Raw genomic sequence first — 19,761 nt, forward strand, 5'->3', positions numbered from 1 at the left:
GTCCTAGACTTTGCCACCTACTTCACATCCAAAATTGACTTCAGATGCCAGGACTTCACATCCGACCAGACCCTCACCAACCTAACCCTATCCATCCATCTTACCAACTGACTTATTTTTCTCCTGTATCTGGAGATGCAGTCATGGCCCTCATCTGGTCCTCCATACTAGACCCTTTCCTTCTGCCTTTAACCACCTTCCCCACCTCCTCAATCTCTCCCTCTCATCAAGCACTGTCCCCTCTGCCTTCAAGAATGCCGCTGTCTCCCCTATTCTACAAAATAAAAAAACCTACCCTTGATCCTAACACTATCTCCAACTACCGACCCATCTCTCACCTCCCTTTTACTCCAAACTTCTTGAACATATTGTCTACAACCACCTTACTGCCATTATCTCTTCCCACTCCGTTTGACCCATTTCAATCAGTCTTCCATCCTCTCCACTCTACTGAAACAGCCCTCACGAAAGTCTACATTGACTGCCTTACTGCCAAATCCAAGGGCCACCACTCTCTGCTTATGCTCCTTGACCTCTCTGCTGCTTTTTACACTGTGGACCACCCTCTCCTCCTGCAAATCCTTCACTCAGATTGTATGTTGATTACATTGATACAATATACTTTTGTGCAGCTGCCAATGGAAATTGTAGTTACCTTGAGGAAGGCCGAGTGTTTCTGTATGCCTGGCTGTTGGACCATATCTTAGCAAAGATTCACAGTTGCTAAGAAAGTAGGCCTGTAACTGGTACATAGGCATTTAGCGTGGCTTTATAATGGAATCGCTTCCACTCCTGCCTTTGTGCTGGCCTTGTCAAGAGAAACTTCCAAATATATTAAGGATTTTAACATGGTACAGGAGGGAGACATTCTTCAAAGGAAGAGGAGAAGTATTAGAACACGAGGACATGCGCTGAGACTAGAGGGGGGGAGGTTCAGGGGAAATTTGAGGAAAAATTACTTCACACAAAGGGTAGTGGACAAGTGGAGTAGCCTCCCAGCAGAGGTGGTAGAGGCTAAGACAGTAGAGCAATTTAAACATGCATGGGATAGAGATAAGGATATCCTTACAAAGAAATAAGGATCAAATAGGGTTTGAGGTAACAATATGGTTCAAAAAGGGGCAGACTAGATGGACCAAGTGGTTCTTACCCGGCGTCGAAGGCTATGTTTCTGTGTTACACCATGCTGTGTTGGAGCATTTGCTGTAGACTGGTGAACTGAGAATAGCAGTATGATGGTTCCCTCTTGTGGAGAGAAACCAGTAGTTCACAACAAATTCAAAGCAGTTACCTGAGACTATTACTATTGAGGACAATAACTAAAGTAGGCACTCCAGGGAGGGCAGGAAGGAAGAAGAGAATGCTGTTGACAAAGAAGAGAACGCTGACCTTCAAATAAAACTCAATGGGAAAACTTCTCATAACTAGAGATGAGCGGGTTCGGTTTTACTTTGATTTACTTGGATTTACCTGAATCTCCTTATTGGCTGTCGGACGTCATGTGTTTTGGATATCCAATAAGAAAAATCCAGAAAATAAGAGACGGCGATAATTCTGGCGTAAAGAACCGAGTAAATCCGAACCCACTCATCCTCTACTCATAACCATATCGCTGCTGGAAATGTTTCCATGCTTAGCATCAACAGAAACTTTGTGGACTGCAACATGATGTGTATCTCCTGACTGTCCTTCCGACATTGCTCTACCTTTTCCAGACCCCTCCGGAATGTGTTTTCTCCATTTTCCTAAAGAATCTTCAAAAGTCTAGGTTGTCCCAATCTCCAGATTAATTATTTGCCGTTCCATTTAACACATTTGGTCTTTTGTCATACACACACCTCTCCCAATTATTATCCGACAATCAGCCCTTGAAGGACCAACATGTAATCAAATGGGAAGAGGACAAAGCAGAAATTACCTGCAAGGAATGGGTCTGGCTTAAGTAAAAATAAGAATTTACTTACCGATAATTCTATTTCTCGTAGTCCGTAGTGGATGCTGGGGACTCCGTAAGGACCATGGGGAATAGCGGCTCCGCAGGAGACTGGGCACAAAAGTAAAGCTTTAGAACTACCTGGTGTGCACTGGCTCCTCCCCCTATGACCCTCCTCCAAGCCTCAGTTAGGATACTGTGCCCGGACGAGCGTACACAATAAGGAAGGATTTTGAATCCCGGGTAAGACTCATACCAGCCACACCAATCACACCATATAACTTGTGATCTAAACCCAGTAAACAGCATGATAACAGAGGAGCCTCTAGAAAAGATGGCTCACTACAGCAATAACCCGATTTTTTTGGTAACAATAACTATGTACCAGTATTGCAGACAATCCGCACTTGGGATGGGCGCCCAGCATCCACTACGGACTACGAGAAATAGAATTATCGGTAAGTAAATTCTTATTTTCTCTGACGTCCTAGTGGATGCTGGGGACTCCGTAAGGACCATGGGGATTATACCAAAGCTCCCAAACGGGCGGGAGAGTGCGGATGACTCTGCAGCACCAAATGAGAGAACTCCAGGTCCTCCTCAGCCAGGGTATCAAATTTGTAGAATTTTACAAACGTATTTGCTCCTGACCAAGTAGCTGCTCGGCAAAGTTGTAAAGCCAAGACCCCTCGGGCAGCCGCCCAAGATGAGCCCACCTTCCTTGTGGAATGGGCTTTTACAGATTTTGGCTGTGGCAGGCCTGTCACAGAATGTGCAAGCTGAATTGTACTACAAATCCAACGAGCAATAGTCTGCTTAGAAGCAGGAGCACCCAGCTTGTTAGGTGCATACAGAATAAACAACGAGTCAGATTTTCTGACTCCAGCCGTCCTGGAAACCTATATTTCCAGGGCCCTGACAACGTCTAGCAACTTGGAGTCCTCCAAGTCCCTAGTAGCCGCAGGCACCACAATAGGTTGATTCAGGTGAAACGCTGAAAACCCCCTTAGGGAGAAACTGAGGACAAGTCCTCAATTCCGCCCTGTCCGAATGGAAAATCAGATGAGGGCTTTTACAGGATAAAGCCGCCAATTCTGACAAACACCTGGCCCAGGCCAGGGCCAACAGCATGACCACTTTCCATGCGAGATATTTTAACTCCACATATTTAAGTGGTTCAAACCAATGTGACTTTTGGAACCCAAAAACTACATTTAGATCCCAAGGTGCCACTGGAGGCACAAAAGGAGGCTGTATATACAGTACCCCTTTCACAAACGTCTGAACTTCAGGGACTGAAGCTAGTTCTTTTTGGAAGAAAATTGACAGGGCCGAAATTTGAACCTTAATGGACCCCCATTTCAGGCCCATAGACACTCCTGTTTGCAGGAAATGTAGGAATCGACCTAGTTGAAAATTCCTCCGTCGGGCCTTACTGGCCTCGCACCACGCAACATATTTTCGCCAAATGCGGTGATAATGTTTTGCGGTTATATCTTTCCTGGCTTTGATCAGGATAGGAATGACTTCATCCGGAATGCCTTTCTCCTTCAGGATCCGGCGTTCAACCGCCATGCCGTCAAACGCAGCCGCGGTAAGTCTTGGAACAGACAGGGTCCTTGCTGGAGCAGGTCCCTTCTTAGAGGTAGAGGCCACGGATCCTCCGTGAGCATCTCTTGAATTTCCGGTTACCAAGTACTTCTTGGCCAATCCGGAGCCACGAATATAGTGCTTACTCCTCTCCATCTTATAATTCTCAGTACCTTGGGTATGAGAGGCAGAGGAGGGAACACATACACTGAATGGTACACCCACTGTGTTACCAGAGCGTCTACAGCTATTGCCTGAGGGTCCCTTGACCTGGCGCAATACTTGTCGAGTTTTATAAACATGTGGAAGACTTCTGGGTGAAGTCCCCACTCTCCCGGGTGGGGGTCGTGTCTGCTGAGGAAGTCTGCTTCCCAGTTGTCCACTCCCGGAATGAATACTGCTGACAGTGCTATCACATGATTTTCCGCCCAGCGAAGAATCCTTGCAGCTTCTGCCTTGCCCTCCTGCTTCTTGTGTCACCCTGTCTGTTTACGTGGGTGACTGCCGTGATGTTGTCCGAATGGATCAACTCCGGGTGACCTTGAAGCAGAGGTCTTGCTGAGCTTAGAGCATTGTAAATGGCCCTTAGCTTCAGGATATTTATGTGAAGTGATGTCTCCAGGCTTGACCATAAGCTCTGGAAATTCCTTCCCTGTGTGACTGCTCCCCAGCCTCGCAGGCTGGCATCCGTGGTCACCAGGACCCAGTCCTGAATGTCAAATCTGCGGCCCTCTAGAAGATGAGCACTCTGCAACCACCACAGGAGAGACACCCTTGTGCTTGGTGACAGGGTTATCCGCTGATGCATCTGAAGATGCGACCCGGACCATTTGTCCAGCAGGTCCCACTGGAAAGTTCTTGCGTGGAATCTGCCGAATGGGATTGCTTCGTAGGAAGCCACCATTTTTCCCAGAACCCTTTCATTGATGTACTGAGACTTGGCTCGGTTATAGGAGGTTCCCGACTTTCTCCTCCGGGAGAAACACCTTTTTCTGGACTGTGTCCAGGATCATCCCTAGGAACAGAAGACGAGTCGTCGGAATCAGCTGCGATTTTGGAATATTGAGAATCCAATCGTGCTGCCGCAACACTACCTGAGATAGTGCTACACCGACCTCCAACTGTTCCCTGGATCTTACCCTTATCAGGGAATCGTCCAAGTAAGGGATAACTAAAATTCCCTTCCTTCGAAAGAGTATCATCATTTCGGCCATTACCTTGGTAAAGACCCGGGGTGCCGTGGACCATCCATACGGCAGCGTCTGAAACTGATAGTGACAGTTCTGTACCACAAACCTGAGGTACCCTTGGTGAGAAGGGTAAATTGGGACATGAAGGTAAGCATCCTTGATGTCCCGAGACATCATGTAGTCCCCTTCTTCCAGGTTCGCAATCACTGCTCTGAGTGACTCAATCTTGAATTTGAACCTCCGTATGTAAGTGTTCAAGATTTTAGATTTAGAATCGGTCTCACCGGGCCGTCCGGCTTCGGTACCACAACAGTGTGGAATAATACCCCGTTCCCTGTTGCAGGAGGGGTACCTTGATTATCACCTGCTGGGAATACAGCTTGTGAATGGCTTCCAAAACTGCCTCCCTGTCAGAGGGAGACATCGGTAAAGCCGACTTTAGGAAACGGCGAGGGGGAGACGTCTCGAATTCCAATTTGTACCCCTGAGATATCACCTGAAGGATCCAGGGGTCTAATTGCGAGTGAGCCCACTGCGCGCTGAAATTCATTGAGACGGGCCCCCACCGTGCCTGATTCTGCTTGTAAAGCCCCAGCGTCATACTGAGGGCTTGGCAGAGGCGGGAGAGGGCTTCTGTTCCTGGGAACTGGCCGATTTCTGCAGCCTTTTTCCTCTCCCTCTGTCACGGGGCAGAAATGAGGAACCTTTTGCCCGCTTGCCCACAAAAGGACTGTGCCTGATAATACGGCGTCTTCTTATGTTGAGAGGCGACCTGGGGTACAAACGTGGATTTCCCAGCTGTTGCCATGGCCACCAGGTCTGAAAGACCGACCCCAAATAACTCCTCCCCTTAATAAGGCAATACTTCCAAATGCCGTTTGGAATCCGCATCACCTGACCACTGTCGTGTCCATAACCCTCTACTGGCAGAAATGGACAACGCACTTAGACTTGATGCCAGTCGGCAAATATTCCGCTGTGCATCACGCATATATAGAAATGCATCTTTTAAATGCTCTATAGGCAATAATATACTGTCCCTATCTAGGGTATCAATATTTTCAGTCAGGGAATCCGACCACGCCAACCCAGCACTGCACATCCAGGCTGAGGCGATTGCTGGTCGCAGTATAACACCAGTATGTGTGTAAATACATTTTAGGATACCCTCCTGCTTTCTATCAGCAGGATCCTTAAGGGCTGCCATCTCAGGAGAGGGTAGAGCCCTTGTTCTTACAAGCGTGTGAGCGCTTTATCCACCCTAGGGGGTGTTTCCCAACGTACCCTAACCTCTGGCGGGAAAGGATATAATGCCAATAACATTTTAGAAATTATCAGTTGTTATCGGGGGAAACCCACGCATCATCACACACCTCATTTAATTTCTCAGATTCAGGAAAACTACAGGTAGTTTTTCCTCACCGAACATAATACCCCTTTTTGGTGGTACTCGTATTATCAGAAATGTGTAAAACATTTTTCATTGCCTCAATCATGTAACGTGTGGCCCTACTGGAAGTCACATTTGTCTCTTCACCGTCGACACTGGAGTCATTATCCGTGTCGGCGTCTATATCTGCCATCTGAGGTAACGGGCGCTTTAGAGCCCCTGACGGCCTATGAGACGTCTGGACAGGCACAAGCTGAGTAGCCGGCTGTCTCATGTCAACCACTGTCTTTTATACAGAGCTGACACTGTCACGTAATTCCTTCCAACAGTTCATCCACTCAGGTGTCGACCCCCTAGGGGGTGACATCACTATTACAGGCAATCTGCTCCGTCTCCACATCATTTTTCTCCTCATACATGTCGACACAAACGTACCGACACAGCACACACACAGGGAATGCTCTGATAGAGGACAGGACCCCACTAGCCCTTTGGGGAGACAGAGGGAGAGTTTGCCAGCACACACCAGAGCGCTATATATATACAGGGATAACCTTATATAAGTGTTTTTCCCCTTATAGCTGCTGTATTTTTAATACTGCGCGTAATTAGTGCCCCCCTCTCTTTTTTAACCCTTTCTGTAGTGTAGTGACTGCAGGGGAGAGCCAGGGAGCTTCCCTCCAACGGAGCTGTGAGGGAAAATGGCGCCAGTGTGCTGAGGAGATAGGCTCCGCCCCCTTCTCGGCGGCCTTATCTCCCGTTTTTCTGTGTATTCTGGCAGGGGTTAAATTCATCCATATAGCCCAGGAGCTATATGTGATGCATTTTTTTGCCATCCAAGGTGTTTTTATTGCGTCTCAGGGCGCCCCCCCCCCCAGCGCCCTGCACCCTCAGTGACCGGAGTGTGAAGTGTGCTGAGAGCAATGGCGCACAGCTGCAGTGCTGTGCGCTACCTTGTTGAAGACAGGACCTCTTCTGTCTTCTGGCTCTGTAAGGGGGCCGGCGGCGCGGCTCTGGGACCTATCCATGGCTGGGCCTGTGATCGGTCCCTCTGGAGCTAATGTCCAGTAGCCTAAGAAGCCCAATCCACTCTGCACGCAGGTGAGTTCGCTTCTTCTCCCCTTAGTCCCTCGATGCAGTGAGCCTGTTGCCAGCAGGTCTCACTGAACATAAAAAACCTAAAACTAAACTTTTCACTAAGCAGCTCAGGAGAGCCACCTAGTGTGCACCCTTCTCGTTCGGGCACAAAAATCTAACTGAGGCTTGGAGGAGGGTCATAGGGGGAGGAGCCAGTGCACACCAGGTAGTTCTAAAGCTTTACTTTTGTGCCCAGTCTCCTGCGGAGCCGCTATTCCCCATGGTCCTTACGGAGTCCCCAGCATCCACTAGGACGTCAGAGAAATACAGGTAAGAGTTCCATCAGTGTCCGTATCTAAGAGTGAGAGCCCCGTTTGTTTTATTCCATCCTTCCCAGCACTTACACACCCGGATTCATCTCAGCTTAGTCACTGCTAATTACAATATTGCAGTCAACTGGAAGAAACCGGAATCTGCCTCTATCTCCATTACAGAACAAGGGTCCTGTACTGCAATGTATTATGTTACATTTGGTCTCAATGAATTGATTACCATGAGACCAACCCATATTCTTAGTCAATCACTGTATTTCTGACAATTACTCCTTACCATCTAATCCCCTCTCATCATCCTAATTAAACGCCCCTCTTTACACCCATCTCCCCCTCTCCCCTATTGGGCCGTATTCAACAACTGTCGAGTCCTTTCCGACGGAAAGGACCTGACAGCACTCTATTCAATGCCGGCTGAAGCCGCCGATCCGCGTGTATTCCGACGACTCAGATTTCCCGACTTGTCGGAAAAACTGAGCCCGGACTGAATAGGTCGGAACCCCTTCTGCCGTTTTTCCGACAAGATGGCAGTTTCCAACACTAATTGAATATACCCAATAGTATGAATTCTTATTCCTCCTCCTACTGCTGTATTATTATTTTACCCAGTCATTGCCTGGGAGATTTCTGTACTTAAATACACTACTTCTGATATGGTTTAACACAGGAGTAAGCTGCTGGGAGAGCAGCACTAGGACCCAGAGTCTGCAGGGAGGTGCAACCTCCAACCTGATGTGCTACTGCAGCTATCCTTACTGTGTGTGTCACAGTACTGCACACACATGCAGTACGTAGCTCTTGAGAGGAGACACCTATTAGCTGTAATACCCTGTGTTTGATACCACTGATGTTAATCCATGCATTACCATCATGTTCCTGCACAACGCTGTACCTGTTTTTCACCAATAAACCCGGCATCCTGGCTAAAGACTCTCTATGTGGCCTAACAGTCACTTTCACATCCGCTGCGCACTTCTTGTGACCATTATCCCAACAGGCAACATCAATTACTCTAGCACAGTGGAACTATACATCCCAACATGCCCTGCCAGCATTGGCATGTCCTAACGGAAAAAATGTGGCAGGGTATGCTGGGATGTGTAGTTCCCCAGCAACGGGAGTATGCTACACGTCGTCTACCCCTGGATAAACAAATCAACAATAGACTTAAATATCATTTAACTCTTGATGTAATGCTCTGATGATCCCCCCAGGTTTCTCCACTGTAGCTTTCCCTCATCACTGTTGAGATATAATAGGAGATCTTACAAAGGATCTGGCGTGCCAGAGACACTCACCCAGGCCCCCACTTACCTTGTCAGGAAGCTGTTTGAAGCAGGCAATTCCCAGGGATAGTATGGAGCGCGTGCGAGCAGCGTGACAAATGGCTGTATACCGCTCCTCCACGCATCTACAACACAACAGACATTACTCCAATGCAGAGACTGCTGCTGGGCAAAACGTGATGAAAACAACAAGAAGTTTCCAAATGCATTTTTCTGTGATTCAGCAATTAATTCAATCTCATTTCTACCCCTTCCTAAATTGTGACACACACACACACACACACACACACACACACACACACACAAACTGTACACAAAGCATACAACACATCACTACTGATGGTGTAACGAAGAAAACACATCTCTCTCTGGCTTCTCAGCAGGAATTTACATATACAGGTTGAGTATCCCTTATCCAAAATGCTTGGGACCAGAGGTATTTTGGATATGGGATTTTACCGTATTTTGGAATAATTGCATACCATAATGAGATATCATGGCGATGGGACCCAAGTCTAAGCACAGAATGCATTTATGTATCATACACACCTTATACACACAGCCTGAAGGTGATTTTAGCCAATATTTTTTATAACTTTGTGCATTAAACAAAGTGTGTGTACATTCACACAATTCATTTATGTTTCATATACACCTTATATACACAGCCTGAAGGTAATTTAATACAGTATTATTAATAACTGTGTATTAAACAAAGTTTGTGTTCATTGAGCCATCAAAAAACAAAGGTTTCACTTTTTCACTCTCCCTCAAAAAAGTCCGTATTTCGGAATATTCCGTATTTCGGAATATTTGGATATGGGATACTCAACCTGTATTACATTGGTAAATAGTAACAGCACATATATGGGGCATATAACATAAAATATTATTTAAAGGCTTTCTATCTCCCTGTGAAATGCCCCTATATACACAGGGTAACAACCACAATAGCACTGCAATAACTTACTGGTTCAGCAAACTCTTTCTGGATCCCAGGCCACTCAGTTCCTTTAAGTACATAACACACAGTGATTCAGATGGATTATTTTTTTAGAATTAATTTATATTACAGATTTTCCAGAACTCATTGTAAATACACTTCTGAGGAAATTATAGGATCGTCTTCCACCAAGGAAGGTTTATTGTTCATTTTAGCACCTGTCACAACCCATGCAGTTCCTCTTTCCTGCCTGGGGTGTTGCTCTCTGCTTTGGTGCTTCTAGCACACTCTGGTCTGTATCTCAATACTGAAATACAGACCAGAGTGAGCTAGAAGCACCAGAGCAGAGAGCTACACCCCGGGAAGGAAAGAGGAACTGTACTTGTTGTATCACAGAATGAACACTAATAGAACTACATGAGGAAGTGGTACTGGAGCTAATCCTACGCTGCATTTAGAATTAGGAGAAGGTTTTTCTAATGATGGGTAATAGCTGCCCTTGTGGAAATAACTACAGATAATCTAACACTTACCTATCATGACTCTACAGATGGCCATTGAAAATCAACCACTGATGTTGTCGATGCTATGGAGATGCTTTTCCCCAATCAATGTCAGGACTGTGATGCTTATATCTGATGCTACTGATGGGACTCCTGCTGCATACACTCTGTGTCTCTATAGCTTGGCTCCTCTGCACCTGTACAAAACTTCAACTGCCCACTGCACATGCGCACCACCATCCACTGATGGTAAAACTATCCAATGGTTACCTTGCAATGGCTGCATGCCATCACACGGCTTGCTGCAATGACGGCCATACCTCCACTATTTAATGGCCATCCCTAACTCAGTCTCCGATAACTGCGTAATGAAATCCTCCGCCCATTAGTAGGGCTCTCCCTGCAGAGGATATCTCCATGCCTTTCCCTGAACAGCTGGGGGACTCTACTATTCGGGAGGCCCACAGACTCCCTAGAACACAGGTTCTCAAACTCAGTCCTCAGGACCCCACACAGTGCATGTTTTGCAGATCTACTCGCAGAATCACAAGTGAAATAATTAGCTCCACCTGTGGACCTTTTAAAATGTGTCAGTGAGTAATTAATACACCTGTGCACCTGCTGGGTTACCTGCAAAACATGGACTGTGTGGGGTCCTGAGGACCGAGTTTGAGAACCTATGCCCTAGAAGAGTATATCATCTATCCACGTCCCACCCACTTCCAAGTGAAATTCGCGCAACGGGTGTCAAGGTGATGTGATTTTCGAGAATCGCATCATCTCTGGCTTGAAGTCTCTTCCTGTACTTTACAGAAAGTGGGAGCTGCAGACAACATGCTAGAATACCAATTAGGATACTTCTGTACTCGACATGAATGGCTATCTAGGTACAGTTTCCTCCTCAGGGCCTTCATGCACTACTGTGCAGATACAGTCATTGTCTCTTGTGCATCACTAATAAAGTAACATCTATGCACATCTTTTGGGACTGTCCCTTTGCACAGATTCTGTTGGATATGGAATATGAACTCAGTGTGTCCAGGAAGATCCTTTCCCACCACTTAGACTAATACCTGCATGCGCATCTATGGGGTGACCCAGAAAGCTTGGTGCCTTATGTACAATGGGGGTCATTCCGAGTTGTTCGCTCGCAAGCTGCTTTTAGCAGCTTTGCACACGCTAAGCCGCCGCCTACTGGGAGTGAATCTTAGCTTTTCAAAATTGCGAACGAAAGATTCGCAATATTGCGAAAAGACTTCTCTGTGCAGTTTCTGAGTAGCTCGAGACTTACTCTGCCAGTGCGATCAGTTCAGTGCTTGTCGTTCCTGGTTTGACGTCACAAACACACCCAGCGTTCGCCCAGACACTCCTCCGTTTCTCCAGCCACTCCCGCGTTTTTCCCAGAAACGGTAGCGTTTTTTCACACACTCCCATAAAACGGCCAGTTTCCGCCTAGAAACACCCACTTCCTGTCAATCACATTACGATCACCAGAACGAAGAAAACACCTCGTAATGCCGTGAGTAAAATTCCTAACTGCATAGCAAATTTACTTGGCGCAGTCACACTGCGGACATTGTGCATGCGCATTAGCGACTAATCGCTCCGTTGCGAGAAACAATTAACGAGCGAACAACTCGGAATGACCCCCAATGTTAAGGACGCTTTGTGGGTTGCCAGAAAAATACCTCCAACTGAGGGAGAATTGTCTATCGCAGGCTAAGACTAGTCTATCCTACACAGTATGGAGGAAACTTTTTCTAAAGTGTCGGTTTCTCAATAAAACTTTGGGTCTGTGATTTCCCCCTAGCTGCCTCTTTTCATAAAGTGATGAAAGAATGTGTGGTACATGATGCGTATCAAGGCTTACCATACAATCCCTTTAAACTGAGACACTCATGAATTACACAGGTTCTGTGGATGGCCGACTTCAAGCCTGCATTTCACCTGGTTTAAATCAGCCACAGAACCTGTGTAATTCATGAGCGTCCAGTTTAAAGGGATGGTATGGTAAGGCTATGTATAGTGTAAGATGTCACTTCGAATGGTTATGGCTAAAACCAAGTTGGAGAAAGGACCTCTAACATCGCCAGGGGGATGAGCAAGGCCCAAACAAGGTACCCGAAATGTACGCTCGCCACGCTCGGGCTCGCCGCTGGGTTACTAAAGGGAGTAGTTGGTGGCGTGGATAGTAAAAAAAAAAAAATCCCACTGGCCTAGCTCCTTTGCCTGACGTCAGAGGTCATTTCTTTTTTGTATAATCTGTTTTTATTTAGGAAAATATAAAGATTACATCACATTAGACAAAAAGAGCTTCAAGACACATAATTAACGTCAATTGCATATTAGCCATAAGGAGCATGATAACTTGCCACCCTGAACACTGGAAGACAGTGCAGACACAGACCTTGATAGGGTGTTCTATGGAATCATCGCAATACCTACTCGTTATTTGTCTAAACAGTGAGTGCAATCATAGTAACATATGTAACACAATCGAAGTACTCTAGAAAAGAGCAAGATTTGAAGTGAAGGAAAGAGTAGAAGATAAACAGTGTGACCAAACCTGGGGGGCCATCAGACAAAGGGGAAAGGGATTGCAATCTCTTTAATCAATCACCTGCGAAACTCAGATCATTTAGTAGCATATATGTAGTCTTTGTACTCTTTTGAGGACGTATATTCTATCCAGGGTAACCAAGTGGCCATGAATTCTGGAAGTCTATCTCTGGAGACCAGGAGGATGTTCTCCATATTCATATAATAGTTAATTCTAGTGAACCATGTTTTCCTTGTGGGTGGGGATGATGACCTCCATAGAGTGGGAATAACTGCCCGTGCTGCATTAGACAGATGGCGGAGTAGTGATGTTTTATACTGAGCCAGTGACAGAAAAGTGGGAAAGCAACCAGAAGGCCGGGTCGGAGGGGACGGGGGTATGAAGTATGTCTTGGGAAATAGAGATTACATCAACCCAGTATGGCCGAAGTAAGGAGCAATTCCACCAGATGTGCAGTAGGGAACCAGTGGTGTTAAGACATCTCCAGCACCTGTCTGTCCGGGGTACATGAAGTGGAGGAGGGAGGGGTGTCTGTACTATCTCATTAAAAGTTTATACAGACTGAACTATTGTGGGATTTGAGGAATATCATCCGCCAATCTTTGTCTGATAGTTGAAACCCGAGGTCCTTCTCCCAAGCTGACTGGTAAGGTGGAGGCGCCTGAGCGCCGGGACTCTGTAATAATTTGTAAAGTGTGGAAACAGTATGCTGGGGGTTACACGTAGAGAGACAGTCTCTCAAACGGTGTTAGTTCCCTAGAGGCTAGAAGATATCTGTGTTTGGAATGCAAAAAATGTCTAAGCTGTAAATATTTCCAAAAGTCGTGTTGTGGAATCTCCCATTTAGATCGCACTTCCGAGAACTGTCTGACTCCTGAGGAGATCGCCAGCTGGCCTACCCTGAAGAGCCCTTCAAGAGCCCAATTGCGAAAGTGAGAGAGTGTTAAGCCGGGTAGAAAGTCAGGGTTGGCTAGAAAAGCGGTCAACGGCCGAAATCAGAAGAGAGGAAGGGCCAGCGGCGCGCTTTTTTCCAAAAGGAAAGGGTCGCGGTGACAGTTGGGTGAGGGGAGGAAGGGAAGGGAGCCAAGGGAAGATCTCAGGGTATTGTTGCATATAAAGCCCCTCCAGAACTACCCACTGCTTTGTGTCCCGATTCCTCGTCCAATCCAAGACCCTATTAAGCAGGATTGCCCAATAATAGCCTCTGATATCAGGTAGCTGGAAACCACCGCATCGGGTGGGGCGAATCATAGTGGACCGACTAATTCTAGGCCGTTTCCGGGACCAGACAAATTGTTGTATCAAGAGTTGAATGGACTTGAACCAGGAGTCTGGGATCCGTATGGGAAGAGCCTGAAGTTTATAGTGTAGCTTAGGGAGAGTATTCATCTTCACAACATTCACCCTCCCCAGCCAGGAAAGTGGTTTGAGGTACCATCTACTGTAGTCGGCCCTGAGAGTTTCGGAGAAGGGGCATAAAATTCAATGAAACCAAACGGGAGAGATCGCTCGGTAATTGTATTCCCAAGTAGGACAAATGGGAGGTATTCCAAGTAAAGGGGAAAGATTGTTTAAGTTTAACCACTGTATCGGGAGGGGTGGAGATGTTCAAGGCGCAGGATTTGGACATGTTGATCTTAAAATTGGAAAGTGAACCGAAATTGGACAGCTCTTTCATAAGATGGGGGAGGGAGGAAACCGGGTGCATTATTGTAGCTAATAAATCGTCTGCAAACAGGGAAAGTTTGTGCTCTGTATCACCAACTCTCAGACCAGTAATACAATCATTGGCCCTGATAGCTCTAGCAAGAGCTTCGATACAAAGGACAAAGAGTAAGAGGGACAGTGGGCAGCCTTGTCGTGTCCCATTACCTATGGAGAAGGGATCGGATAAGGAACCGTTAACTCGAACCCGAGCTGTGGGCGATCTATAAAGTCCCATAATCCTACCAAGTGCTAGGGGGCCCAATCCGATGTGCGCCAGTACAGACCTCATAAAACCCCAACTGACTCTATCAAAGGCCTTTTCAGCATCAGTGGATAGCAACACAGTGGGGGAGTTACCCTGTGACGCTATGTGTATTAGGCTCAAAACCTTGGTGGTATTATCCTTAGCCTCACGGTTTGGGATAAAGCCCACCTGGTCGTTGTGAATTAGAGAAGGCAGGAATACATTCAGTCTGTTCGCCATCAGTTTTGCGAAAAGTTTGACATCGACATTTAGAAGAGATATGGGCCTATAACTGGGGTACACCGAGGGGTCTTTACCGGGCTTAGGAAGAACAGAAATGTGGGCTTCTAAGGACTGGCCTGAAAAATGGGCATCTGTGGAGATGGAATTAAAGAAAAAAGAAGAAAGAATTCGAAATGCCCTAAGGTGGTGCACACAATCTTGTATTAAGATATAACTTTTATTGAAATATATGTTAAAACCAGCGAATATTAAAAGGAAAGTAGAGTCGTGTAAATAGAAAAGAAATAGTGTCTTAAAATAAAAATGCTGCGCACTAGATGTCACCAGATTCGCTCATATATTACTAGCAAAATCTATAAATGGTCAAGAGTGTATCAGAAATATTCCATATGTGTTATATTACACTTTTTAGACAGCTGAAAAGGCTCCAAGGATAGGTGTCCCACAAATTAAATATATTCCTTCCCAGGATTCCAAATGTAGGATCGTTGGAGCCAAATTCCAGATGTCACCTTGTATAATGCTAATGGTTTACTATATGTTTTGCTAAATTGTCTCTCAATAAACTGATCAAAATGCTGAATGTGTACTGTGTCTCTCTATATCTCAAAGTTAATATACAAGCTCTATTATAAGGTCTCAATAATATCTGTGTGTTCTGGTTTCATGAGCAGTGTTGTACCCACTGATAAAGGAGCATGTGAAACATTCGGATACAAATGTATCCACTAAAAGGAAACCGTTGTTAAGCTCTGACAGTATCCAATCTTTTAGTTGTCACAAGATTTTATCATAGGATCACTATGGCTCATAGAGAGCTGTGACAATTAATGGTAATAAATGGTCAAATCTTTTAACAAGATATTACTGTACATCATATTCATTCCCTTGAGATCCTTATACTCAAATAGATGTTAGTGATCTATTTAAGATAGTAAGAGTAGTTTATTCCTCTGTGTTATAATAGGAATACCATTAATTGTGAGATGGAATTAAAGGCCTGGAGGAGATAAGGGGAAAGGAAACCTTTAAATTGTTTATAGTAAGTAAGCGTGAAGCCATCCGGCCCTGGACTCTTACCAGAGGGTGTCGAGGTCATAGCGCTTTCCAGCTCTTGCGGGGTAAAAGGTAATTCCAAAGCTTCCCTATCTGAAGGAGGTAGGACGGGATAAGACACCTTTTCTAAATACGCCTTCGCCTTTAGAATGTCAAAAAGAGGGGTGGCGCCATCGGGTCGGTTCTCTAGGTTATATAAAAGAGAATAATACTGTTTGAAGCATGCAGCTATTTCAGGGGTTTTGAAACAGAGAGTGCCCCCGGGGTCCTTCACACTATTTATAAACAGTGAAGAGCGTTGGGCCTTAAGTGCCTGGGCCAGGAGGCGACCAGGTTTATTGCCCCACTGGTAGTACTTGGAGTTGCATTTACGGACTGAAAGCTGGATACTGTCAGTGAGGGTTTTCTTAAGTTGAGCCCGCGTGTCAAGAAGTTCTAAGTAATCGGTCTCAGACAGGGACGTTTTATGCGAGGATTCAAGAAAGTGGAGTCTCTGCAATAATTTGGTGATTAGTGCTGACCTCTATTTTCACAAATGTACCCAACTGTATAAGTTTACCCCGTATGGTGCATTTATGCGCTTCCCACAGGATAATCTTAGAGACATCGTTGGTATCATTTATGGAGAAAAATTCAGTCAGGGCCTTCTCTATTTCTCCCCTGCAGTATTGGTCCTGTAATAAGGATTCATTAAGACGCCAGGTCCATTGACCTGGGGTAGTTTGGGGGGTTGAAAGAGTCATAGACACCGGGGCGTGGTCAGACCAGGTTATCGAGCCAATGGAAGAATCTATTAGTAAGGGGAGATGTCTGTGACTAAGGAATAGGTAATCAAGACGAGAGTAAGCTTTGTGGGGGGGGGTGAATAGAATGAGTAGTCTCTATCGGAGGGGTGAAGGACCCTCCAGGAGTCAGCCAGCTGGAGATCGTGGAACAGTCTTCTCACTTGTCGGTACTGGCGTTGGGAGGTCCGGGGAGCATTAGAAGAAGAGTCTAGGGATGGGTCCATTATCCAATTCAAATCAACCCCCAAAACAACACCCGAAAGAAGAGGTTCTATTTGGGAAAGGGCGGAACGAAAGAATGGAACCTGGTCCCTATTTGGGGCATAAAGTGCAACAAATGTGTAAGGGCACATACATATTACAACGCACTACCAGAAGCCGACCCGGGATCGGCTTATGAACTGATATGTCAGACAGCTGAAGGGTCCTAGAGAAAAATATAGCTACACCTGTTGATTTAGAGTCTGGGTTGTTATTATAAAAGGCCTGGGGGAAACGGTAGTTAGTCAGGGAGGGGCTACGAGCTGAGATTCTAGAATGCGTTTCTTGGACCAATGCGACATCTACTCTACCGGCCCAGAGAGACCGTAAAAGGGAGGCCCTTTTCTCTGGTACATTAAGGCCCTTCGCGTTGATCGATGATATTATGAGTCTACCAGGGGATGTCATGGGAGGCATAAGTCATAGTAGGAGGCGGTGGGCCCGGAATGGTCAGAAAGAGGAAAGACAAAGGAACAGGGAGGAAGGAGAAAGAAACAGAGCAAGTAGAAAAAACAACAATAACAGTCAAAAAACCCGCAATGGGGTAGCTGATCCATCTAAGGATCAGAAACCCAAGAGGCAAAACAGCCAGGAGCGGGTAAGGGGCAAGTGAGGGAGCCACCGTCAGAGGCATATTGAGAAATGGGAAAAAAATAATGCAAAAATCATTACACATACATGGTTTTAACTAACTGTAAACCTTGTTAACAGGAAGAAATCTTCAAATGGTAGGATAAAAGAAATCTCATAGTCGAGAAACAGGAGCTAATAATCAACGGCCTAATATATAATGGGAGGGGTTTAGCCCCGTCAACAATAAGATATTAGATTAAGACTCATTAGCGGTTAGAAATAGCATCATACTGTAACCTAGAGAGACAGCGCAAGAGGAACATGAACAAACAAATGATCACAGGTTATCAATCAGGTAGCATTTGAGTCAGTCAGAGGGGGAGTCGTCGATTCTTTTCCTCCCAGCGTTCCGCACCTCCTGCCAGGGGATTCCAGTACTCGGGGACCGGAGAGATGGCAATGCTGGAGTAGGGAAGTCCCAGTCGCGTAAGTCAAGTTCCGGTAGTCCAAGACCATTACAGAACATAGGGAGATCAGAGTGGGAGTTGAGAATATGGGTTTTCCCCGAAGAGGAGACTTGGAGATTGAAGGGAAAGCCCCAACGGTATTTCAGTTGGCGTTTACGGAGCTCATCTGTTAGGGGCTTGAGGGCTTTCCGCTGTTGGAGGGTGTGCCAGGACAAGTCTTGGTAGATATGGATTATTGAACCGTTAAAATCGACTCTGTCGAGTAGGCGTACAATGCGCATAATGTCATCTTTTTGAGAAAAATAATGCAATCTGCAGATGACATCACGTGGTCTGTCAGCGGAGAGACCTCTTGGTTTCAGAGCACGATGGGCCCTGTCGAAAGTGATAGTGTCATTGGGATCATTACCCAGTATCTCGTTGAAGATGTTTGTAAGAGCATCAATCAAGCCTGTTTGAGGGACGTCTTCCGGCAAACCCCGTACACGGATGTTATTTCTCCTCCCTCTGTTATCCAAATCTGTTAGCCGTGTTTGGAGAGAGCGGATCTCTGTCGACTGAGCTTCAATGGCATTCGTCAATGACTTCAGGAACGTGTCGGAAGAGGCATGGAAATCCTCCAGATTCGACATTTGGTCGGAGAGATGGGAAATGTCCTGTCTCATGGTAGCCAGTTCACGTCTCACAGTATCTTGTAGATCTTGTTTAGTGGGGAGATTTTTCATATAGGCCAAGATATCTTGTAAATCCCTACCTCCTGGAGGGCAGATATGTGGTGCATCTGCACCGGAGGGGGATGGATGAGAGGCAGGCGGGGAGAGGGGAGGGTTCTCTGTAAATGCGGGCGGAGTGGGTTGTAAGAATGGTCTCATGGCGGACTGCGACATGGTCCCCCGTGGAGGTGGTGTACCGGTCTTTTGAGAAGATTTCTTGTTCCTGGGCATCACTCAATTAGCATCGAGGAGCTTAGATTCACTAAGGTCAGGATAACGAGGTGAACTAAGTTTGCATAACTCACAGAAGGATGCCTTCAGCGGGGTAGCTCCCTGTGGGGTGGAGTCAACAGTTCATTACGGTATCAATGGCAGCGGCAGGCTTGCGTAGCACACATCCATAGCACAAAACCGCTGGGACGTCTTAGCGGGTTAGAAAAGCATTCATCAGGAAACAACGGTTTGGCACCGATCGTCTGACGTGGTTGAAAATCGGATTCTTATATTTGAGCAGGAATGCACATCTCAGATGGATTTTCCTCAGGATGGTCACCAGAGGGAGTATTCTGTAAAGCTGCAGCACAGGGTTTACAAATGGGTCTGTCCTGCATAATGGTTATTGTGAGATAGTAGGAGTGTGACCCACTATAATCAGACAGAGGTGTCAGTGTAGGGTGAAGGCTGCGACAGCCCCACTCCCTAGAGTCACCCCTTAGTGCTACAGCCAGAGAGCAGATCAAGTTTAAAGGGGGCCAGGCAAGATGGCCACCGCGGTGAGGGGCTGGGGCACCAGGAGGGTAAGTACCTGTATTTCCCTGTCTTTGCAGGAGATCCTCAAGGTGCTCTTCGACCCCACTGTCTGCTGCGGGGTCTATAGTGTCCGCCTGCGTGATGGGGCGCAGTAAGGA

General features: G+C 46.3%; 1 protein-coding gene across 2 annotated transcripts in view; it reads right to left on the minus strand.

Moving 5' to 3' along the window:
- TOE1 (target of EGR1, exonuclease) overlaps positions 1 to 19,761 on the minus strand; it is a 54,384-nt gene that overhangs the window by 27,887 nt on the left and 6,736 nt on the right. For both annotated transcript variants that reach the window (XM_063939426.1, XM_063939425.1), the window contains exons 3-4: positions 9,769 to 9,809; positions 8,827 to 8,923 (exon numbers count right to left, since the gene is read on the minus strand). In XM_063939426.1, the coding sequence (XP_063795496.1) occupies positions 8,827 to 8,923; positions 9,769 to 9,809 (138 nt within the window). The remainder of the gene's footprint in view (positions 1 to 8,826; positions 8,924 to 9,768; positions 9,810 to 19,761) is intronic.

This window comes from Pseudophryne corroboree, chromosome 9 (genome assembly GCF_028390025.1).
Source record: "Pseudophryne corroboree isolate aPseCor3 chromosome 9, aPseCor3.hap2, whole genome shotgun sequence".
Taxonomy (NCBI): Eukaryota; Metazoa; Chordata; class Amphibia; order Anura; family Myobatrachidae; genus Pseudophryne; species Pseudophryne corroboree.